The 26,068-nt window shown below is 36.6% G+C and overlaps 1 protein-coding gene across 1 annotated transcript in view; it reads right to left on the reverse strand.

The window, feature by feature from the left end:
- CSMD1 (CUB and Sushi multiple domains 1) overlaps positions 1-26,068 on the reverse strand; it is a 1,037,656-nt gene that overhangs the window by 698,920 nt on the left and 312,668 nt on the right. The window contains exon 3 of the mRNA XM_056488498.1: positions 11,400-11,512. Coding sequence (XP_056344473.1) covers positions 11,400-11,512 — 113 coding nt within the window. The remainder of the gene's footprint in view (positions 1-11,399; positions 11,513-26,068) is intronic.

The raw sequence follows: 26,068 nt of genomic DNA on the forward strand, positions 1-26,068 counted from the left end.
ACAGACCATAAGGTTTGTAAAGGGCTTGCAAGGCCTCAGGACCGATTCTTGCTACAGTCAGGCTCACCCTGCATGAAATTCTTAAACTTGCCTGCAGCTTTACTTTACTTAATTTAGCTGTGATAGCAATTTCTCTAATTTACTGGCTGTCTAAAGCTAATTTGGTTTCTTCTCTTTTTTTTTTTCCTCCTATTTTTTTCTGATGGTGCAACCAGAGTTTTAAATGAATAGCTGTAGCAAACAGTGTATGCAGAACAAAGTATTTTTCAGCTGGCACAATGACATCATTCAGAGAAATACAAGCTTGCTTTGAGTCTTTGAGAAGTAGAGATAGATGATGGAATCCAGGGAAATACATGCACAAGAACAGTAAGAGATGAGACAAAGACTTGGCACTAGGTAGTCCACAGTTATGAACAACTTACTCATAGTCAACCACAGAAATGCAGACCCAGACAAAACTGAGTTTAGGAGTAGCAAAAAATCAAAGGAGTAGTAGCTAACATGCATGGGACACATATTAAGTATGCATGGTGGAACTGCAGACCACGGAAGAAAGAGAAAACATAAAATCATTTTATGTAATAATAACCTCAAGTGCATCCTAAACTGATGAACAAGAAAACACCAACTAGTGGACTCAGATGAGCAGGGGAAGGATACGCATAATACTAGGAAAAAGGGCAGAAACCAACAATTGTTTGTTCAACTATAACCTCCCTCTTGTTCTTTTTTCCTTTTTCGTAAAAATTTCATCTGGACTAATAATGAGTAGATACTCAAGACTGAATGCTCTAATAATTTTGGATTTACATACATACACACAGAAAGAATGCTGACTCTTTCCCCACAAATAAGATTTCTGTGTATCCAAAACTGCTGCTTTAACCTTCTTGTGATTTCAGGTTTAAAATCCACTGACACAACACAGATGTGCCCTGTGTAAGAAAGGCATAGATCTAATATAGTCAAGGAGATTGTGTGACCTTCCATGCCTCCCATAGCCCTTTTCAAGTCAATCTTATAAGCCAGCTTCAAAAAACCTTAAGGCAAGATTTCTCGAAAGTATTCCAAGCATAAATAATTCTATAAATGTTTTAGGAACTCTTCCAGTATATACAAGATAAAAGATTTCAAAGTGTTAAAGGGTACAAATACAAAATACAGAGTTAACAAGTACTCTAAATGGTTTTACAGACTTCTTGATAGCAACACATATACCTAATGAAGTTAATGAGAATACTTGGGTGAATTAACGGTATTTAGATATTCAATACATAAAGTAGTCCAATAGATAGTACAAAAACATGGAGGTGAGGATCATGTGATAGATTTATCATATGATAGAACAAATCTCGAAAGTTTCACTTAAAATGAAGTGTCTGCATTATGTCTACTAGAAGCAATCTAGTCCCTTTCTTCACAATTGACAAATTAGTGACACACCAGCTACTTTCTTCATTACTTAGCAAGATCTAAATTTGGTAAAGATTTAGACACGCCTGTTTTGATGAGTATATTTTGTTGCAAACTTCCATCTATTTGCCTTATTATCCCAACTGCAAAAGGAAAACTTGAAAAGTTATGCAAATGGAACTTTCAGTATACGGGAAGGATATGAAAAACAAATAATTCAAAGTACAATTATTAATGGATTAGTTATACAAGAAAAGAAGAAAAGCAAGGTATGTGACTGTATTTATATGCTAACTATCCATCTAACACAGCAAATTACACAACCTTTAATTAATCAGGATAATGGCTGCTGGCTACAGTGCTAGCAAATCAAACTTCCTATTTTCTATCCCAATAACCCACAGGGGTTTATTCCAGAAATTCTAATTCAACCCTGCATCACAATACATCTTCTGCCAGTTTCAAAGAATAAAAGTCTGTAAACAGTGATTCGAAATGAGATAGAGTTTTTTCCATTATCTTTTATTTTTGCAACAAAATACAAAATCCCTAAGTCATCTTTGCCATTGCAGGCAGATTCATAATAAATACAAAGTAGTTATCAACAGTAACTCTTAGTAAGCTGCAGAGACTCTTTTATAAAGGCAGAAATATAGTTTTCCTAATAAAAAGTGATACTGCTTCAAGTTAAGGAAAATAGATAACAAAAAATATAAGCAAGATAAAGACTACAACAAACCAGAACTGGTATGGCTGGAAATGGGGTTTTATTATCTGAGAGTTGGAAAGCCCATTACAACTCCCCCTACTTTGTGCCGACAAAAGGAAAAAATAATGTGCTTTACAAATAAGGCCACAAATGAAGTAAGTTATAGCCAGATTCATTAAAATCTAGGTAAGTGACAATTGTATTTAATCTGGGACCATCTGAAGATAACACTACTGAGTTTATCCTGTAACACGAAAAGAAATTAGGATCTAACTTTTCAACCAAATAGAAGCCTGGGGATAAATGTATCAAAAATGTCCTGTGAGTAGTTTGGCAACATGCTCAAGATACTGGCAGTATTTTGATTCCCACATTGGTAAAGAGGAAAAGACTAAGTCCAGAGATAAAGTTCAGGTAAAATGGAGTTTGAACAGAAAACAGGTTTCTTGTTTAACTACTGGCATGCTGATACTTGGCACAATTTTCCTGTTTACAATAAAGACGAAGTGAGCAGGGAAGGACACAGGCTGCTTAGCTAAAATTCTATCTCCAGCAAATCAGCAAGGCTATGAAGAAAAAGTTATTCCACCAAATCCCACTTGGCTGTAAAATGGAACAAACAAAAATGCCAACTCTGTTGATGTTGTAACCCAATACCTAGAGGAATAAGGAATGTCTAACCCTTCCCAGGTCCCTATCCCATTGGCAGAAAAGCCATGGGGGGCCTCTTCCCTCCCTCAACTCTCTGGTTACCCTAACCTCATGACACTATCTTATTGGCACAAAGCCAAATCCCCTCCCTGACCCTTTCCCTAGTAAAGGACCTTAGCTGAGACCCTAACCCTCTTTGTTTGCTGGAGTCATCATGCAATAAACCAGAACCCTGAGAAAGACAAAGAGCCTCTTTTGGATTCCTTCATTTATCTAATGTAGCAAACTCTAGGTCCCTCAGAGTAAGCGCAGGAGGGAGTTTACAGTGTGTTACATGTTGAGTCACATTGAGTGGCTTGTTTCAGAAAAGCACTTGGAGAAGAGATTAATTCCTCAAATTCCTTATATAAATGAATTTTTTAAAAAAGTAATAATCCAACACAATTTTACAATAATTGAAGTTTTGATCATGTTTATTTGTCAAAGTATTTCAGCTTCAAGAGAACGTATTCAAACCTAAAAAATTAAACTCCAGATAGAAGGACTAGAGCATTTTGAACAGGAGAGGAAAGTTAGTCTTTTTCTATCCAGTAGGGTTTCTTTTGGGTGTTTTTTCTTCTGTTTGTATGTTTGTTTGGGTTCTTTTTTTAAGTTACCTACAACACTGATCTACAGGATTCTTAGATCATGCTGCACATTTGTCCTGGTTCCAGGTATGACAGAATTAAATTTCTTCACAGTAGCTAGAATGGGATTTTGAAATTATGATGAAAACAGTTTTGATAACGTAGGAAGGTTTCAGAAATTTCTGAGCAGACCTTACATGGCCTGTGTGAAGGCCTTTTCTGTCCTGTCAATGACTAGGCTGGAAGTGCACAAGATGTTGGGAGGGAGCACAGCTGGGACAGCTGATGCCAACTGACCAAAGGATTATTCTATACAATACAGTGTCATGCTCAGCATCAATTGGGCAGGGGTGGTGTCTGGCTAGAGTTCCCACTGCTCAGGGATGTTTAGAGTGATGGCATTTTACTTCCCCAGTAACTACAGACATGATGGAGTTTTGCTTTTGTGGATATGTCTGAACACCTGCCTGCTGATAGGAAGCAGTGAATGAAATCCTTACTTTGCTTTGTTTGCAAATGCAATTTTTTTCACTTTTACCCTTCCAATTCCATCTCACATTCCCCTGTGGGGCTGCTGAGCAAGTGGCTGCATGGTTCTTAGCTGCCCTCTGGGGCTAAATCACAACAATAAACTTAATACTCATTCAAATGAGGCAATGACTGCACCTAGATAATTGTGACATTTCAAAAAACTCTTGAAGTGTTTTTCACAAGTTAATATTAGTCACACAAACACACATCAATAAAGACAGACAAGAAAGAACATGAAATGGGATATTAATATCAGCACAGTTGGGATGATGATCTCTCAGGGTGTAGCAGCAGCATGAAACCACTGTAGTAAGTTATTCAGGCTGCACAGAAAGAGAAGCAATCCTGTTACAACACTGACTTTTCACTTTCTGTTTTCCATGCTAGAAGATGCTGTTTTCTGGTTTATGACTGGCACCTCATAGTAACAGAGGACCAACTCCTTCTCCTTAATATTTCCCTCTAGTAAGCCATTTTTACCAAAACATTTTCCTTTTTGGGTTTGTGATCTCAAACAGTAGCAGAAGTAAGAATTTTGTGGAGGGAGGTTACAAGTCCACTAAATAATTACAAGGTATGAACCACCAACAGAGTCTTTGTTACTGATTACGTACCAAGGACAAAGATCACAGTAGCTCTTACATGGATCACTAAGTCACCAGAAGGCACAAAATAATCCCTTCCAGAATCAGATGCAGCCAAAAAGACAGTTCCAAGAACTTATCTTAAAACATGCAATTAATTACTTTTCCAAGGGCTACCAGCCACAGGAAGGATGTCTTTCCCTCATTAAGGTTCAAGCTGGAAAGATTGAGCCTGTGTGAAAGCTGGAAAGCAGAACACAGCTGACATAGCTTACAAATTGACTAACATAATGGTCATAAGATAATGTAAAAGTTATTCTTCCTCTAGGTACAAAATTCAGACATTTAACAACATTTAATTTAATTTTTCGGACCTATCAAATAGGGTGTATTCCATCACAATTTTCAGTACAGTGTCTTTTGTTCCTAGGAAAGAATTTCCTAGAACTTCTTTTTGGGAAATTTCTACCCTTGCACACTTTAGGGAAATAACATTCTAGCTTTCTGACTCCCAGTCCTTTGACTGTTGCTAAAATGCAACATTTAAGTGATAGAAATTTCACTTTAACTCATTCACACACTTCAGAACACAAGCAGACTATTTTACCTATCTCTCCTCACAAACACAGCATTTCATTTTTCAGAAGTTTTCTGAATATATGTAGATTTAAATATAGCTTTCTTTAGCTGATATTTGTATTGTTAAAACTCTTTTGATATCTAAATCATTGATATCCTAGATAAGGTAGCACAGGTCTTACAGAACAGGTTCACAGCCCAGCTAGACCTCTTCTGCCCTGAGATTTTGCTGCTGCTAATTATGGCATGGTGTGACACATGAAATATCCAGAGGTTTGTTAAACTGCATTATTATTTCTTTCTTGTATGTCACCATTAACAGTCATTCATATGATATCATTACAAAGAGATGTTATTTTAAAGAGAAGTTGCTAAAGAAAGAAAAACATTTTCCCTTTGTAAGGACTGCAGCTGACAAAGGAAATCTATACTCAAATTCACTCTCAGAAAACAATCACATTCACTCCAGAGACCTACAACTACAAATTTCAGCCTGAAAAACAAAAGTCGTTTTTCAGTCTCCTCTTTCACTATTTAAAGTTTTTGGTTTATTTCATCGTGTGCATACACAAACACATATTGATAAAAGGTTTTTGTTTGAAAAGAACAGACTACTAAAATAGCTAGAGGTATTTAACTAAAAAATAGAAATATATCAGCATATTAAAAGATCTTATGACAAATTACACTAACAGAAAAAAACTGTCACTATTACATTTACAACAGCAGCAGCTTTTACTACAGCATTAATGTTAGTAAAATTTTCTTACCAAAGAAAAGCTGAAAAAGAGGCAGTTTGTGCTTTTAACATTTAAAAATATTAAACTCATAGAATTTACACTCCTTCTTTCTCCAAAAACCATGGCAGAATAGAAAATACTTACAAGTTTGGGAGTGACAAACTGAATCCTTCCCAAAACCCACACAAGAGATTATACAACAAATGGCCTAACTCTCAATTTCACCGTTAGATACTCATTAGAATCTTTTGGAGTTTTCTGAGCTGGATATACTAATCCACTGACATTCACAAGTCATTCACAGTTTCACATCACTGAAACAATCAAAATTGTTCCAAAGATTGAATCTACTGACAGAAGGGTTCCTCGCCCATGGTGGTGGCAGGGTTTTGAGATCGATATTTTTTACAGTTTCTTCCAATCTTCTGTGATTCTATGAAAATTAAATGTTGTTTAATAGATGAAAGAGCATTAATGACTAAACCACAGAGATTAACTGGAAATGGTTGAAGACTCAGGACACTCACACAATAGCAGGGAATCATGTATACAAATTGCATAAATTTGGTATTTTCTTAACAATTTAGCTTCCTACTGTGAACTTGAAATATTTGCCTCAGATTATTCATTGAATTATTCACCCATTCCCAGAGAGTAACTACTCTCATAATTGTATCACAGTTTGTTGGGAGAACTACACAGCCATTAACCAAACTCACAGACAAAAAGTAGAAAGCAGTTCAGGAACCAAATGACAAGCAAACTTTTACTCTTAAAATTGAGTGCAGAAAATGTACTTTGGTACTTGAGAGAGGGAAACAAGCAAAATTCAAAAAACATTAGCTTGAGTCCAGAAGTCTATTGTCTTCACAGGGGTCTATGTTGACTGGAAAAAATCACAGTGTCTGGAAAATTACCTTGGCATACTCACAGAACCATGCTAAGTTGGTTGGAGAAATTTTTCCAATTTTTTTGTTTATTTTATACGATCAAAAGTACTGAAGCATTAAAAACCAAACACAACAACGAAAATCAAACCAAAAAAAAAACAAAAAAAAACCCAACATAAAACAAAAACCAACACAAAACATAAACCAACCAAAACAATCCTTCACAATGTAACAGATATTCAGGAAGAACAAGACCTGCAAGAGGTGAAAAAAACATAAAATTTCTTCAAAGGCTGTATACCATGGAAGTGCATCACTGCTTTTCACTGTTGATGTCAAAAGGGATTTAAAAAGCAGCTTTGGGAAGGTGCATAAGGAGAATGAGGTGACTGACAGTATAAATGTTAATGCTGGGTGTGAGCAGAAAGCTTTGAGAAATCAAAGAATAAAAGAAAAAAGAAAATATGGCCTGCAGGCAAGTAGAATAGAAGGACGTACTTCGTGAGCTCTTTCTCGGGCAAGGAAGAGCTGCTGCTGTAGAACAGAGGTCAAGGAAAGGTATGAACAAACACCAAGCCCAGTATATCTGGTTTGTCATTCAAACGCTGTCCACCAATTCTACACTACAAAATACGTTTAGAAACAAGAAAAAACAACCACACACACCAGCTCCTACACAAAAAAAAGCCAAAATGAAAATAAATCCCCAAAGAAAACAAACAAAAAACACTAAACAAACAAACAAAAAAACCAAAAAAACAACAAAACCCAAAACCATCCAACCAAACAACCAAAAAAAAAACCCCTTAGAATGAACCAAGGATTGTTAATCTTAGAGGGCATCTTAATGTTTAGTAGTAGACACTAGTGTATCCAAATACAAGCTAAACCCCATGATGTTTCATTTTATGTTGATGACAAGGAACACACTGTGAAATGAGTTTTGTACTTTCACTACATTTTTGCCACTTGAACAGCTGGATTCCCTGAATGGCAGGCCATGGTACTTTAATAGAAGGCCATCAAATTATAAATATGAATAGCATATCAGATACTAGTGTAATTTAAAGAGCATTTATCTCTGTTGCTAAACATAAGCAAGTTTTCTGCATGGGAGGAATACTTCTGAGTTTCCAAAGAAAAAAACAACAATTATATAGCAATGTTGATTTTTAAATTCTGTATATAGCCCTCAAAGCACTTTTTTTAAAAACATGTCTTTTTAACTTCACTCTAGAGAAGTAGGAATTACACTGATTTTACCAGGGAATTAAGCAAAACTGCACAAATCCAAGTACTTTGTTTTCTCCTTCTACAGTCCTTGAAAAGCCTGAACATATTTCCTATGATGTAAACCACTACAATTATAAAAAAAAACAACCACAATTTATAGAAAGAGGAGCTATCCCTCAATTCTCCAATTCCATTGATAAAAAAAAATTATGTTTATATATAAAACAGGGATTGTATTAGTAAAAAAATCTTTTTAATGTTTTAAGCTGACTTGTGCCATAAACTGAACTTACTACTTCTGAAGTTCATAGTTCTTTTCCCTGATACAATCATATGTTTGGAACTTCCACAGATAATTTCATTTCTAGAAAATATGAACAGTTCAAGTTTCCACCAGTACCGGAACTTCGAGAGCTGATATGACCACCGAGAAAATTTTAAGGATTATTAGTTAAAAATATTAGAGAGTCTCAGAAACACACATATATATCTGGTGAATGAATGCTCCAGTAAAGAAATCTACCTTTCAGCCTAAGAATTCAGTAACAGCACAGCTACATAAGTATTTTGTTAAACTCTCTGAACTACTGCCACAAAGATCTGATTTAGTTAATGTTAACATCCACACAGTATATGGGTGACAGCAGATTAAGTCACATAAATACTACCAATCTTCAAGAGCTTACAGTGCCATAATGTGGTTCCACTAGCTTCATTCTTATTTCTCCATTTTAAAAACACAAAGCATCCAGTTATGTCATTACTGCACAGGAACTGAGGTCATAAATGAAGAATATACTAAATTAAAGGCAGAGGTCAGAATCTTAGCCCAGGGATGGGGATGTAATGTTCTCTGTTTGCTAGGGATATATAAGTATGGGTATAACTTCAGAGGCCATTTGATCACCCTTGAAGTGGTTCACTTGTCTTGTTTCCTGGTTTAGTGCCCTACTGAGCTTTTCAAACTCTGCATCCTGAACCAATAATATCCCAAACTCTCAGCTGGCAGCAGCATACAGTAGCATTTCAATGCTCCCCTTGGTTCCAATGGAACAGTAATTCACTTACTCAAGAGAAGAATGCAAGAGCTGGCCAAAACCAGGGATAGGCATATAGTTGAGGAAGGCAAACTAGCCAGATATGGGTAGCTGCCAGAGTGATTATAAAGACTTCTACTAACTGGTAATATTTGTTCTGTATTCCCCTGTCCTACAGGAACTGAACACCTGTCTTAAAATCATATATGACACAGAAGCCAGAAGGTAGGTAGTCTAGAGAACAGTTATGAAAGTTCTTAAACTGTGGGGCAAATCAGCTGGTCATTGCAGCAGAAATCACTCCAAGCCTTTACAAAAATAAACCTAACCCCTCACTGCTACAGTTCCTTCTAGAACCATTAGTAATCACTGCCTGTATTTACACTGAATTGCTGTCACTGAGTGACATTCACCACTTTTTCCAGATCTGGATGCCACATTTTGAAGTCAATTTAAAGTTCACTGACAATGCCAGGTTTACAGCCCTAAATCTGAGAGGGGGCAGTGTTGTTTAACCAGAAAGTGGTGTTGTCTGTCACTGTTAATTACAGCTCTTCCTGCTGGGGTTTTTACAAGAAAGTAGGCCAGCAGGAAGTGTCATTATATTACAGCCTGTGGCTCCATGCATGTGTTCCTAAGTTGACAGTCAGGAGATGTCCTTTTAGCCTTTTTCACTGTACTCTTCAATATGAAAAACAAGATGCTCAGATTGCGTAAAAGGATGAAATATGCTATTGCATGCATCTCACAGAAGAGAATAATAGAGGTGCATAGAAAGCAGCTTCCTATTGAGGCAACAAAAACTGTTCCTGGTGTGTTCATGATTTCTGATATTCCTTTTCAATTTATCTAGCAAAGCTTATAAAGACTATGGCAAATGAAACTTAGTTGTTTCTCACAACCTCCATATTAGTTAAAAAATAAGAGACTGATTAGCAGACTTACCAGGTGATAAAGCTTTGAGAGACAAAGGAAAGGGAGAACAGCTGCCAAGGGGAGATATACTCTGAGCTACCCACCCAAAGAGAAAAAACTGAAAACAAAAAATTTGAGGTACTCATGACACCTCATACGCCCCTGCTTTTTGCACCTATGTAATCCCCTCAGTATGCATGTTGAATTCAAGAAGAGGCTTTTAAAAACACTGTCATAGCAAAACATTAACGAGATGTGAAAGAAAGATATGTATCAATATGGAGTAGATGTTGTCATTGTCAAAAAAAGGAAGTAAAATTTCAACAGTCCTAGAAAAACATGATCAAAGCTCACCAAGCATCTGAAGGTACCTGTGATCTCTAAGGTATTGTGACTTTCTCGAAAGTGGTGACCAATGGAATGGACTCACACACTTGCAAATTCTCTTCTTAGTAAAGAGCTACCATCAAACCATACTACTTTCTGTATTCAGTTTCACATCAACTGCATCAATAAAAGCATTCCAAGCACTTAACTGATTGTAGGCAAATTTTTCAGAATAAACACTATCAGTCAAGGATTAGATCTATGAAACCATAGGAAAAATCACTTGGAGTTTGAGAAGTAATCTGAAAATGAGCCTTCTATAACTTTAAGTATTAGAAGCCCTGCATTTTCCATGAATTTAAAAAAAAAAAAAAAAAATCAGTAAAAAAAAAATCCAAACACACACCAAACCCAAAACAACCAAAGCAAGACCACACTCAGTTTGAAAACAATGCTGAATTATAGCCAAAACACCCTTATAATCAAACAAGTGATTTAATATCAGTGTGCCTGTTAACTTTTCCCAACAAAAACTGCAGTTATCATAAAACCATTTTCTTAATACGTTGAGCAATACAAAAGGTATCATATTCCAGTTTAATGAGCATAATTCTTGATAGACACAAAAAATGCTTGGCCTTATTTCTAACAAGAATTGAGTCATCACTGCAGTCTGACACCTTCCACAAAGTAAGTTTCAACTGCTTTTTTTGTTCCTTTTTAATTTTATATATATATATGTTTTGTTGTCATCTTTTTAATTTTCCATGAGAAGAACAATGATTCATTTTCAAGACCATTTGGGGTCCATATCTTCTCTCATTTTTATCATTACACCCCTTAAGTGAGACATTGCCTAAAAAAAAAATTAGGAAATAATAAGGAAATCATTTAAATGAATCCATCTCTGAATCCAGCTTTGGATGCCTGACAAATTTTGTTTAAAAATTCCATCAGAAATTGCAGTATCAGTTTAAATTAAATTTAAAATTCAAAACTTCAGCCAAGATGAAGTAGCATTTTAAATATGCTACAAAATAAACCCCACAGATAATGTAATACCAGCTGATTACTCAAATCCCAAACATAATTGAAACACTGCATTTCAACATGAAAAAGATGTATTAAGTGCAGTGAACACCCGGCAAGAAGAGTTCTTACCTTCATAGATAGCTTTGAAGCCTTGGGCACTGACAGCAAAATCTGTGGTGAAACAAAGGGTGAGGATAGATCCTGTGCTCACAATAGATGATGGAAGCTGAAATCCAGATAACCTGTGCAATAAAACGGCACAAATTACTAACATTTTTTGTAATAAAGCTCATCAGTAGATGTGATGAGCACTATGATAAACATGTTTTCACATTTGAACTGATAACACATTATGGGCTTCATCCTGACACATCTCTAAACATTTACTGCAAAATTTCAAACATGTTCTTGACCTTTAAAACTCTCCTATGCTAACACGTCTAAGCACTCTCCAGAAAACAATGAATGACAGACCTGTTTGTACCTACTAAAGACTTTTTTTTTGTGTGTTAGGACTCATTTTAAGATGAAGACAGGTAAATTTAGGACACCTAGAAGTAGCTACTCAGGCCTTGACTCACTCAGAGATACTATAATTTGATATAGCTTAGACTATCCTATCTATCCTTCTGCTGCTGGTGCTGCTTCAGAAAAAACATGGATGTCATATGTTCAGTGTGATAAACATTAACTAACAAGAAAACAAATAAAACCACCACACTTCCATTTAAGAGCTTCAGAAAAAATTACCTTACAGTTCCCCTCTCACTAGTGGTCTTACCTTTACATAAAAAACTGGAATTTTGTATAAGCTATAATTACATTGCAATACTGATTATAAAACAATTTCCCAAAATCTGGATATTTTTGAGGGTAAAATTAATTAAAGAAAAATGTTTAGATCCTTTACTGAAACATCACTAAACACAATTTGTTAGACTTGGCTGATACTAGTGAGATATTTTTTAATGAATAATTTCTCATAAGTAAGATATGACACCATTACTGTCCCACAAAAACAAAACTATACTGGTAGCTTAGCTAATCCCTAGTTAATTTCTATATTATGCAATAGGGATCTGTGATTGAGTATGTATAAGATAACTCTGCCAGAACACCAGTTTTTGTTCAAATTTCACTCTCAAAGAACTTCTTAGACATTGAGGTCATTAAAAAAAAAGCAAAAAAATAAAGAAACATAAAAAGCCTACCAAAAAACCTTTTTTTAAGACAACCCATGTCTGTAAAAAAACCAAACGAATATAAAATGAAAAAAAAAAAACCAAGACCCTGGCCTTGAAATTTATGGGACAATTATGTTATAGTTCATTAATTGGCATCCAGAACTACAGAAGACAAATAACTATAAACAAAATACTAGAGAGCAGTGTCACTGATCTAGATATTCTTAGCAAAATTAGGTTTATTAAAGACCACTTTCATATATAAAAAAACCATAAGAGGAACTCCATGCTTCAATTACCCCAGACAGGTGGTTCCCCATCTCTTGCCAATTTTGAGCTTTGGAAAATAAATAGAAGAGTCAGAGATCAAAGCAAGAAAAGCTTTAAATATGGATAAAGGCATACAGTCAAGGTGACGTAACTCAGCAAAAAGCTTTCTGCAATTTCTTCTTTTAAGCAACATTGTCTTCCATGTGGTAATTAGCTGTTTGCCTTAATCTTTTTGCCTTCTGTGTACTTGTCAACTTAATATTCCTATTCTTTTCCACCTCATTTACCCCAATTCTAGAAATAACCAGGTTGCTTTTCCCCTCAGTCTTCAAACTGCAGAACTTCCATAAGGCTTGCCATATCTTATGCTCATGCTTTGGTATGTTCTCTCACCTTAACCAGACATTGCAGTTTTTAGGGAAATGTGCCTCTTGTTCTATTTAATAAATTAGAGTGGTTATCTCTTCTGCCCTCTATCTGGAGTGCACTCTCTGACAGTTCATTATTAATTTAGTTATGTATTTTCTGATCTTACTTATATGTCTCTCTTCTTTGAAAAGTGATTCAAAGAGTTCTTGTTTTAAGGGATGGGCTTGGGGATTTTTTGAATAGCAATATAGTATTTCCTGCTAAATTACAGGAAACTAGCATACATTGTAGGGGAAGAAAGGAAAATCAGCTTGAGTCAGAAGCAGCTAGCCTCAACATTTCACACTACATGGGAGAAGCAAAAAAAGACCTCACAATAAAAAGACTAAAAAAAAGTTATATCAGTGCAGAGTTACAAAGCTTTTGCTCCCTCATTCATGTTTTCTTGGTCTGGATTTGGTTCACATAAATGTACTTATCTGAGCTGTGAGTGGACATCCTGAGTTCTTGGTATGATTTCTACACCAGCCTGCTTTGATTCTGTGTCACTCCTACAATATGGATTCTTAGGAGCCAAATAAATTTTTTTCTATAGCATTCTCCTCGAAATACCAAAAGATCATTCTTTAGGCTGACATTGCAATTCTCATTAACGAAAGACAAATGCATTCTTTTATCCTCTAAGTCAGTGCACTTAAAGGTTTTGCAGACTTACAGGTATGAGAGACTGGAATGTTAATGGTTAATGACTTAAACATCCTTGCCATTTGGGGATGCAGCAGGGTGCTTTGTCAGGCCAGGTTTGCACACCCACCCACCCACCCAAGGGGGACAAGGAGAGTTATATGTGTGCTGGATTTTGAGCCACATAAGAGAGAAGGCAGGTAAGAAGCAAACCCTGCAGAGGCAGGGCAGTGCTCTTTACCTTTAATGTCCTCCTGTTTCACAACTGGCTCAGTTCTAAAACCACCCCCAACTACTTTCTCTGAGGAAACATTCACAGGGGATGTTCACATGTAGGCCTGAAGGTGTTTGTCCCTTCTGATGGGGCATAACTGGCTCAGACCAAGATGGCAACCATGACTCTGACCAAGAGACAATCAAGTCTCATTGCTGGATCCATAGGCAGTGGTGTCTTTCTACTCTTATTCTTTCCTTCTCTCTTTCTTTTTTGTATACATTTTCTAAAGTGTTCATTTTATCCTTTTACATTGCTACATTACTAAAGATAATAACGATCAAAAGAGCTACATACCTGCTTTCATTTGCAACACAATTGCTCTAAAATAAACCCTACACATACAAACACCAGTCATTCAGTTTTGCTTAACTCTAACCTCCCCCAAGGTTTCTATTAATAAGAAACTGGTTTACCCTAATCTTCTGAGGTGGGTCGAAATTACAGGATAAGGCAAATATGTGACTAAACTGCAGGAATGTCAACTTGAATTGTATTTTTTCAAGATCTTTATATTGCACTAATCCACAAACCATTTACAGAAAAGTCTTTAATAGAAAAGTTCATCAGACTACCTAGGTGCCTGTATGTCTTGCCTGCCTGGCCATCCCTAGCCAGCCGTGCTGCAGGCGGCAGAGCCTGGCTGGCAGAGGAAGCAGGACAAGTGAGTGATTCCCCAACGTGGAACTTAGACAAGATTGACTTCTCGGCTCTGAGAGATTTTGCAAAAATCTTTGCATTAGTGGAACTTATTAACAATGGTACCTACAAGCAGCAGTTTTTCTTGTAGTCAAAGAGGAGGGAGTACAGACATGTGAGGGAAAACAACATGGCGACACCAAGGTCAGTGGAAAAAAAAAGGAGGAGGAGAAGCTACTTCAAGCATTGGAGCTGAGATTCCTCTGCAAGCTGTGGTGAGGACTACAGTAAAACAAACTATTCCCTTGTAATGCATGAAGTCCAGAAGAAATGCAGAAATTCACTTGCATAGGAAAAGTGCTCATGTCAGAGGGGTGGATTCAGGGAAAGCTGTGGTCTAGTGGGAGACCCGAATAGAGAGAGAGGGCCCCTGCTTCCAGAGACAGAGCCCTTGCTTCCAAAGTAGAGCATCCTATCCTTAAAAGACTGCACACCATGGATGAGTGATCCATGTCACAACAGTCTTGGGATGACTGTCCATGGGACGGACCCCACGGTTCTGTTACAGCATAACAGAAAACCATGGCATAACAGGAAAAAGACTCCTCTCTCTGGGTAAGCAGAAGACCTTGACTGACAAACTGACCAAAACCCCAACACCCTGTCTCCCTCCGCTATCAGTGGGGAGAGAGGGGCTGGGGGCAAAAAAAGGTGGTTTAAAGGCCTTATTTTATTCTCATTAGCCTTTTCTGGCTCTGTTTAAAACAAATTTACTTTGTACCTTTAAATTTGAACCTGTCTTGCCCTTAGAGTGTTTTTTTCTCACAATCCTTATCTCAACTCACGAGCCCTCAGTTAATTTTGTTCCTTTTTCTCTGCCCAACTGTACCAGGAGAGGGTAAGCAAATGACTCGCGTGGTTCCCTGGCCTGTGGCCAGCGTCACACCACAGCACTCACTAACCCTCATCAACAGGATGGGAGGAAAAAATAAGTCAGAAATGTTCCTGGGTCAGGATACAGACAAGGAGATCAATTGTTAATTATTGTCATGAGCCAAATAGATTTGACTTGGGGAAAATTAGTTTCTTTTATTTCCAACTAAAACATGTTTGGACTCTGAGAAACAACGATAGATTAATCAAAACATTTTCTCCCCAGGGTCAACTTCATTCCTACCTTTCCCAACATCTCCACCTCTTCCCTTAACCAGTGCAGGGAGTGGGGGCTCATCCACAGCTGCTCTGCAGCTTCTGCCACCTCACAGTTTTACCTTGCTCCAGCCTGGGCTTTCCACAGTCTGTGGTATCCTCAGGAAACTTCCTCCTCTTGCTCCACCACAGGCTCTCCCACAGGCCGCAGGGAATCTCTGCTCCAGGCCTGCAGCACCTCCTCCCCCTCCTCCTCTCACCTTGGAGGTCTCAAAGCTTGTCTCCCACTTGTTTTTCCTCTCGTTTTCTCTGTGGTGTTTTCTGTCCCCTCTCACATGTGTTTCCCGAGGTGCCCCCGCCCCAGCCATGGCTCAGCTGTGTCCTCCCCTCACGGAGCTCTGCAGTCCCTGCTGGAGCCCGGGCACCCACACCCTGTACGGCCTCTATGATACAACCACAGAACACTTCAGGGCACCTCAATTCATTAATTACAAAGTCAGGTAATTAATATGTTATCTTACCCATTAGTAATTAGAATCAGTTTAAGCTACCTCGATATCTGGGCACAAGAGAAGCTACCACAGTTATTTACAAGAAGCTGTTAACTCCAATTATTCCACAGAAAACAGCAGCAGTGCTATGACAGCACCTTTACAGGACACATGTCCATAACATGACCTTTTACAAAGCCACTTGCTGTCAGCAATAAGAAGAGTTACCCACAGGGTACAACACCAAATGGTACTTCAAGCCAAAAGATCAGCACCTCCTTTCAAAAAAAACAGGCTTTTACCTGCCACATGAAATCACAGAGTTTTATCTTAATAATTTACATCCATTGTGTTGCCTAAAAGGAGAGGACATTTAAAACCTTAGACATTATCTCATACATATAGGTAGCAGAAGAAGCTACTATGAGATTAGTACAAGATCCATAATTTATAATTGATTTTCTGTTACAGAAGACAAATATATATATATTTAATTTATATTTAATCCCACTGCCCCCAGCCTCAACTTTTTCTTTATGTCACAGAAAAAGGGAAGATAAAGAGAGCAAATTGTTCAAGCTTAATTAAAAATAAATTGCAGGAATTATAACATTAATATTTTGCTAGTAGAGGAAGGTTCCTTATTACCCAAACTCACCAAGTCCATTCAATAAGCAGAAATAAGCTAATAACAAGATGAATGCTTTTGATATATTTGGCCTTAAAGAAAAGCAGTTGGTCTCTCTAGGTGCCACCAAGGAGCCATGGCAGCAAAGGTCCATGCCTGCTGTGGGACGCCCTGATGGTGCCCAGCAGTTTGTGCCTGCAGTTCTGTGGGTTCCTAAGGGAGCAGGAGCACACGAGGTGACCTGACCAAACCAGCACCCAGGTGGGAGGGGAACTGAAGAGATGGCAGCTCCCAGGCATGGGAGGTGGGTAAGGGCTTCCAGGGTGCAGCTGCTGGCAAAGGCAGGCCACCAGCAAGCTCCGGTGGCTCCAGTGGCTCCAGTGGCTCCATCCTGGTGGGACCAGGCGGGGAGAGAGCAATTCCCAGAGCTGCTGGTGGATGCGCTAGTGGGGCTGTTACTCACGCAGAGAAGGACTTGCCTAGTGGGAAATCACTGCACTTCCCCACGGTCACGGGCACCAACAGAAGAAAACAGCCAGCTCATGTCTCGAGTGCCCAGCGTCACTGGGACTGCCAACCCTGAATAAATGAATCAACGGGCCACAGCACTGCACTATGGCCATGCAGAAGTGCCTTCTATTTTATTGCTGTTTCTACCTGCTGTACACAGAATGCAGCCACATAAATGGCTTCATGTGTCTATGTGATAAATGACATGGAGAGAAAACATCGCCTAATATTTGATAAAACTGGACAGAAAAAAAGCAAGACTCTAGAGTGCCAAAAATCAAAGTGATACCATAAACCCTTACTGCCAGAGGACTAAAACTAATGTTTTACCTTTAAAAGAAGTTATTTCACTTACTATAAAGCTAATGACTTTTTGTGCTTAAGAAAAAAAAAAACAAAACAGCTGAAACTTTTAAGTAAAGTAATTTATTCTGAGTTATTTGATTACATAACCAGAAATTGAGTCACGAAAACAAAGATCTTCCAGGGATTTTGTCACCCATGTCTTGTCAAACAGTTAAGATATGTTCTTAAAAAAACATTTGCACTAGTCATTTTAAGCTTCATTATGTGAGTTATGTCTGTTTACTCTCACATATAGATGTCACATCAGTGATCTTTTTGGAAAGTGTGTCCTGGTATTCCACATAAATGTATATAGGAATCTGTTATTTTACATAACTTCACTTGTGAAGCTAGCTTGCATTTCCTATGTCAGAAGGCTTTAGAGAGAGATCCACATCAGCTTGGGAAAAATATTACAACAATGAACTGTTGTTTCAACTTCAGAATAAATGAGGATGAATTTTATTTTAAACTTTTAAAAATCCATTATGGAACATCCATAATGCTGTATATTATATTCTTGCTCCCACTTGTGAGCTGTTTGGGTATGAAAAATTGCACAGAACTCTTCAGTTGAAAAAAAAAAAAAAACCAAACCAAACCAAAAATCAAACAAACAGAACCACTATAAAAAAAACCCACCCCGAAACCAAAGAAACAAACTGGAACTCACAAACCCTCAAAACTCTATCAAAGGAAAACAAATTGTATTTTATGCCTTTCCTAAATGAAATTTAGACAGGGGAAAAGTCTGTGAAGAGGATCCTTTTGACAGGCCAGGTACTAATAACTGAAAGATCACCCACATTTCCACTTCTCTAGCTTTTATAGGCTCACTTTATATTAGAGTATCACAGCACCTCCACAAAAACCAGTGGCACGAAGCCAGTGTAAATGGAATGATAACAAGTGGCTTAGAAGCCCTGCAACACAAAAAAATTGCCTGAGGGGGGGAAATGTATCAATTTTTGGAGCCTTCTTTTAACAGTTTTACAAAATTGAATTGCAGTAGTATTGCCAACTGAAAAATCCCCTACTCCAACCTTTTTGCTGGTTTTACTTTAGGGAAAGGCCTTGAGACAAAAGAAAATATGCTAGCAAATATTTGAATAGATACAAACAGCGTGTTTGTCCTTAGCAGCAATAGGGAGATATCTAAAAAATACATTATTCTTCAAATATGAGTGTATTTAACAAACAGTTTATATAGTGTTCAGTGCTCCTTCTGTAAGGAAGACTAAATATTTGGGCCCAGAACTTTATTCTAGAAATGTGTCAAGCTGCAAATATGGTCTATGATACACAGGAAAATTTGGAATACTGACAGATTTTCATTATCTGTTTTGCCCAGACTGGATGATCTGGCTTTTTTTGTTGTTGTTGTTGTTGTTCTTGCTCAATACAAAACACATGCTAATGATTGAAATCTTAATAAAAATAATGAAGAACATTCAGATCACCGTTCACTAATGCAAATTATTTCAATCCAGTACTTGAAAGAGACTTATAAAAAAGGTGGGGACAGACTTTCTAGTAAGGCCCATTGCAATAGGACAAGGGGCTATGGTTTTAGACTTAAAGAGATTAGATTTACACTAGATACAAGGAATAAGTTTTTTATTTTGAGGGTGATGAAACACTGGAACAGTTGCCCAGAGAGGTATGGCTCATCCCTGAAAACATGAAAACATTCAGGTTCAGATTGGATAATGCTCTGAGCAATGTGATAGAGTTGAAGATGTCACGGCTCGTGCAGGGGGTATTAGACAAGGTGACCTTTAAAAGTCCCTTCCAACCCAAAGTATTCTGTAATTCTATGACTCTAGGAATTCAACTATGCTACAGCTTGTAGACAGATCGAGACTTAAAAGAATAGGATGGATTTATTTAAATATTTAAAATCAAAAGAAAGTGAAAATAATGTGCAATTGTCTTATTTTGAGCAATACATTTTGGCAAAATAAACTTAGGCTATGTTCAGATCATTTGGAATTTCACTGGAAATGTTCCTTATAAGCTGTATAAGCTGTATAAGCTATAAGACGAAAAGCTGTACTTAAGGAAGAGCAAGTGATGAAGTTCAAACCCAAAATTTATTGGAGCAATCAAGTGACACCTTTCCTTCATCTTCTGTGTTTTTCCAAACTATGTACCTGTTCAGCTTAAATAATCTTCTCAAATTGTTTTTATATGCTACACATCTTATAAAGATATCCCTATGAGATTTTCACTTGATAAAATAATATATCCTTTTTCAGAACTGAGAAAAGGATTTTCCTTCACTGTCACCTCATTATGACTTTATTATTTCCCTCTGAATTAATTGTTCTAACAACTCTATTTTAAAGGGGTCAGGCTTTGACAGTTTTAGACTATCTGCACAAAGCTCACTATATTAACTTTCTGCTCCTATGTTTTTACTCCCAAGAGCTATGACATTCTTCTTTTCTATGCAAACCTTTGAAGTCTGTCTATTATTTCTACCCATCATACTTGAAGTTTAGTACAGTATGTATCATTTATTGCTTGAATACCTCCTGTCAAAACTGCTGCTTCGTTTGTTTGTCCTTTATAAGAAAGAAATCTAGTGGGTATTTCAGTGAGTCATAATGTTCATTTTATCTAAATTTAACTTTTAAAAAAACTCTTTTGAAGCTAACTACTTTTGATAGTTTCAAGTGGCACTTAAAAGAAGCGGTTGCTGCTACTAATATGAAATAATGATCAGTTCTGGAAATGTTTAAGAATTGTGTGAGTGCTTTGGGCTATCTCTGTACTTATTGTATTAAGCATCATATACTTGTATTTTTCTTCATTATGTCACTTGTCATCTCCTTTGGACATATTTTTGAAGTATTCAAAACCTTCAGGAAGATAAGTCATCTGTGTAGTTCAGTGTATAAATTTAAAGATAATTCCTATGTTGAGCATGAGTGGGCTGTAAAAGAAAAGAGGGAGGCACTGCAGGTACCAGAATATCTAACATAGGCAATCAAGACATGGAGATGTGGACTTTAACCAGTGAATCCACTTAGAGTGTATATAGGTGGGACTGGAGGGAAAAGCAGTGACATAGCTTCTTGCTTACCCTGTGACAAGAATCACATACCATGGCAGAGATCCATAATCCTTAATAAAGCTCATGATGCACCTGTGAAATCTGGAGTTATTTGCTGGTATATCCTGAAGTCCTTAATTTTGTATCTTTGCTGACATTTTCACCCATGCTAAAAATATTTAACTATCACATTTTTGATATCTTTGTTTTTCTGCACTAGCATTTGCCATTGTATTTCTTTAGTATAGCAGTTAATGAATCTTAGACTTGCTGTGACTTTTATAACCAGGATTCTTTCCTTAACTTTTAGATCAAAAATCTTTATGTTGAAATATTAGCTTATTTTCAGACTGTTCCTCCCTTGTACATATTCTATTGCAGTATGTGGTGTAGTTTAGTGTGCTGAATTCCTGTTGTGATCTACCTCAAGTTGCTAGTATGCCTACAGATTTTAATGATTGCCCTCAAAGTGCCCTCTCTATGCTATCACCTTATCAATGTGCCCTCTAATCAGATCTTCAGCAAATTCAGAAATAATGAAGCAGAACAATCTCTTGTTACATTTAATGGGCAGCAAATTTTGGTAGCTTCAGCCTGAAATATCACATTCCAAGAGCAAATTAGAAATACACCTTGATTGAGAGATATTTAATCTTTCTCTCTGAGCATTTTTTGTGTAAATATTTTAAGTCACCTCGGTAGAGGTTTGCCCTAGGATGCATAATTTGATGCTTGAGCTCCTCCTATCAGAACATTTTATCTTGTTCTCCTGTCCTTTAATCCTTACATATATAATAAGTAATTTCAGGCCTTATGATCATCATTGAGATTATCTATAGTAATATCATTTTTAGTTTGGAACAAATTGTTTCTTATGGATGACTTACCCTAATAATTGTGTTCAGGTGAGTCATATTTTGTTAGTTTAAAATGTTCTAAGTGTTCCTTCCAAAGAAATGGTGTATGCAAAACCTTCTTTTTTTTTCTCATACTTTCAATTTCAGCAAAATTTCCCTTAACATTTTATCTTATTTGTGCATTAGCCCCAAGCAATAGGTATTGCACAGTTACCCGAAGCAAGATACATATTAGGCAAATTCTGCCATTAAATTTCTGCAGGGAAGTGGCAGTGCTCTGCATTATCTGTTAGCCTATTACATGTCACTCCTGCAGATGGTCTAGTGACAGCTGCCTGAAGCTGCTGTTAGCTACTCATGTGTATCCAGATGCTGCCAGATCTCAAATCTGGACACAGGTAATAATCTTAGGGGTTTACCTTAAGCACATACTGGATACCACCAGGACACTGAAGTGGTCTGCAGGGCTCTGATATCTGTTTCTACTGGCAGCCTACAGGCCCTGCAGAAGTACCTACAAGACTTAGAGTGGGCAGATATAACATTATTTGTTAGGGAGGAAGGCATTGATAAAAGAATTACTACTGAAGGAAAGTGTTTTAATTTTATGTTTTCCATCTCAATTTTCCATTTTTCATATTAATTTGAATAAGAGTTTTAGCTAGAATTGCATTTTTATTTGAGTGTATTTAAATTGTCACTGGCTCATATTTATGTAGAACAGTTTGTAATCCTTGGCTTTTTCTCATTAAAGTGCTGACTTCTGCAATTTGTTGTTATTTTAATGTAGAAAAAGATGTCTGTAGTGAAACATCTTCTCTAGTCTCTGATGTCCTTTGTGGCTAGAGAAGGTTTTTAATACCAAACCACTGCAGAAGATTTCAGATGCCTATGGAACAGTCTTGGCATGGGCTACATACTTAGGTATTCCCCTGACAGGGTGTTCATGTGGAGCTTTCTGACCTCTCCAAGAAGTGGGTGGTAGAGAAATTAGTAAGAGAGGTATGAAATAGTTAAGGAGCACCAACTATTATTTGGATGGATGACAGAAAAAAAAGCAAGAGAAGCGCTGAGACCAAAATAATAATGAGTTTTATCTATGCTACTAAGAAAAACATAAGATGTGAGTGAATGCTGCTTGTCCAAAAGGGATTAGGAAAGAAAAAGCTGTGGGAGGGAATGTCATGTTTGATGGGAAAAGAAGGTAGCCTCAGTTAACACAAAGAGAATTTGGCTTATTTGACAAAGATTCTCAGGGAAAACATCATAGGGAATGTTAGCAGAGACTACTAAATAGAGAACCATTTTAAAGGAATCCATTTTTGCTGGAATTTTTTAACTGCCTTTTTATGTTCCAGATCCAATTAAGCTGCATGCAGAAAATGAAAGTGTAAGCCTGCCGCCAGAATTCAACTCCTGCATTGAATGAACATCTAAACCAACCTGTTTGTCTAACACCTGTGGAAGAAACCTAGCCAGATTAACCAGCATGACAAAAGTTTGTGATTTTTTAAATCACAAGAAAAAGGCTGCTTGGACTGAGATAAGATGGGGGTGTGAAAGGGAAGTGAAAAACTGCGTAAGATTATTGGCAATTCCTTCAGTTACTGAAATAGAATGAAAAGGCAAATATCAGCCAGGAAGATGGAACACAATCCAATTGTAAATGACACCTTTCTTTCCATTGCTCCTAGAATCATCATGGTTTACAGAGCTAAGGTTTGCTTAGGTCAAGTGTCAATGTAAATGCAGGGATCCTGTTTCAAATAACCAAACAAAAATGAGACTTGAAGTTCCAAATACCAATTCAGAAAGAATGAAAAAGCAAAGTAGGCAAAGAGGGGATCTTTAATGAAGTTAAAGGGGATACTTAATACATTAAAAAAATAAATTAAAGGGCAGAAGAAAAGACCCACCAAAATTCTTTGGTGTGGTTTTTAGTTTCTCCTACCAGTTTGTACTTCCCATACTACTATACTATGTTGAAAAGATTTGATTTCCCTTCTCAGACTGTTCTTTTTCTCTTTAGTTAGCTGTCATTTATTTTAATGCTGGGAAAAGGGCAGTGGGAGTAGGAGGGTGGTGTGTTATTATGTCTCCTTACTAGCAGACTCTAGTGATTGCTTTTATTAGTCTGTCATTATTCACCCTCCTTTCCTTAGAAACCTGTATTTGATCACAGAATGAAAGAGATATGTGGACTAAGTAACCTAATGAAGTTGTTTCAGCTTTATCTGCTACAGATCTGTAGCTGCAGTTTTATTGGCACTGTTGGCCAAACACAGAACCTATCCTTTATTGATTTCTTGATGGAACTGTTTTATTCAGTACTGCAGATGAGAGCACTTTGATCTTTTAATTTCCATGTTTGGTAATATAAAAAGATTTTATGCCATTTGTATCCTTTGATCTGGGATCTGTCATTCCATGATAAAACTCCACCTATTAAAATAAGTCACTTTTCCTCCCATGTCAGCATCTATTCTGGAGGTGGTTTTGGTTTTGTTACCCTATGAAAAAAAAAATTGCTGTGATAAGTGTGGTTCTCATTAAACATTTTTGCTATTTATGCTAAATATTATGCAGGATATGCAAAACAAAAGGCAATATTTTTGCAGGATATGTAAACAATTTTAATGTGTTCTTTATGACTACATTTAATTTTTAGCTGCTCCTCCTAGTCTCTTTGGTGACAGAGTATGATTCCTTTCAGGATATGTTTATTTGGAATGTATTTTTTTTTCTGTTCTATGAAAATGCCTAAAAGAAGCATTAATAAATTATTAAATTTTATTAATAAAATAATAAAAAATAATCATCTTCTTACTTCTTAATAATAACAAGAATTTGTGGGATGTCATTGTTTCCCCATGAATGGGGGTTTTAAGACTTTGGAATAATTAGTAAAAATTGTACAGTTTTAACTCTCCTATATCCCAGGAGAAAATTCCTGAAAATTGTCTACTTTGATACAGGTGGTAGCAGCTGCAATAATAGTGTATTTTTAATTTTAAGAAAAAAATAATTCTGTACTTGTGAGCAATTTCCTTTTCTAAATTTTAGTGAATTAAGTACAAGCTTATAAAATGTTGATAAAGTAGTACCATTTCTATTGAAAAAGATCTCTCAATGGAAGACTCTGGAGTAATACTAATGTTGTCCTTTGTATAGGAAAAAAATTCACTTATGATTGAACAGAATAGTGCATACAATTTGCAGTCACAGCCTCTTAAACTTACATTATCTTTCTTATGCTTGAGAAATAAAGAGTTTAAAATTAAACAATGGATGATATACTGATGAAATTCTTAAGTCAGTGAATATAAATTACCTAATGATTTGACTACATTAAAGGAAATTGTCAGACAAGGGAAACTACTAGCAGTGTCCTCCAAGTCTTGGACTAGTCTTATGAAAAGTATTTATTAATAACTGAAAAAAAGGAAGAAGTATGGTAAAGTAAGACAGACATCTTGTCAAATAGGATGAATGACTGCCTAGAATTTAATTGATTCTGAAGGAAGATGACCTGACTGCCTGCAATTCTACACAGATAAAATTAGTTGAAAGGAATAGTAGTTCCAAAGACTAATAAAATGAAAAAAAACCAAAAAAAAAACCAAAAAAAAAACCCAAAAAAACCACAACAAAACAAAACAAAACAAAAAAAAAAAAAAAAAAATTCAAAAAAAACCACAAAACCAACCAACCAGACAAATGAAAATCTAAACAAATATAAACAATTAAAAATTCAAACCAAATAAAAAAAACCCCACTAACACTGACACACTTATTTAAGTGATTTCAGAAAAAGGTCATTAAGATGCTTGGGGTAGAAGGGCATGATTTATCTGAAGAAGAGGATCAGGAAACTGGAAAAAAGGCAGTAAAAATATAAACTAAAACCTGTTTTTTGACATCATATTATCAACCATGGTTAATATGTGAGATGGACACAAACTCATCTCTGAGGCAGCTGTGGAAAGGATGAGACACCAGTCTAGGGCTACGAAAAGGAAAATTTCTCTTTGAATATAAGATGTAAACTATGAAAAAAAATTGATTTTTCATTAGTGTTGCTATTCAAATGGAATTCCCTTTTAGGAAAATAAAATAACTTACTACACAATACTACACAGTACTACACAATGCTACACAATTCAAACATTAAACCAAGGATTGTACAGTTCGCTGGTACTGCCACAAGCTGCCAGGAACAACATCTTCTGCTTGAATTACAGTGATATTTTAGGGCCATTGCTTCAAGGCATCCTTCCTGAAAACCTCTGATCATCTTATTTTGTTTTCTGAAAGGCGCCAACCCCTCTATTTCAGGCTAA

This window comes from Oenanthe melanoleuca, chromosome 3 (genome assembly GCF_029582105.1).
Source record: "Oenanthe melanoleuca isolate GR-GAL-2019-014 chromosome 3, OMel1.0, whole genome shotgun sequence".
In the NCBI taxonomy this organism is placed as follows: Eukaryota; Metazoa; Chordata; class Aves; order Passeriformes; family Muscicapidae; genus Oenanthe; species Oenanthe melanoleuca.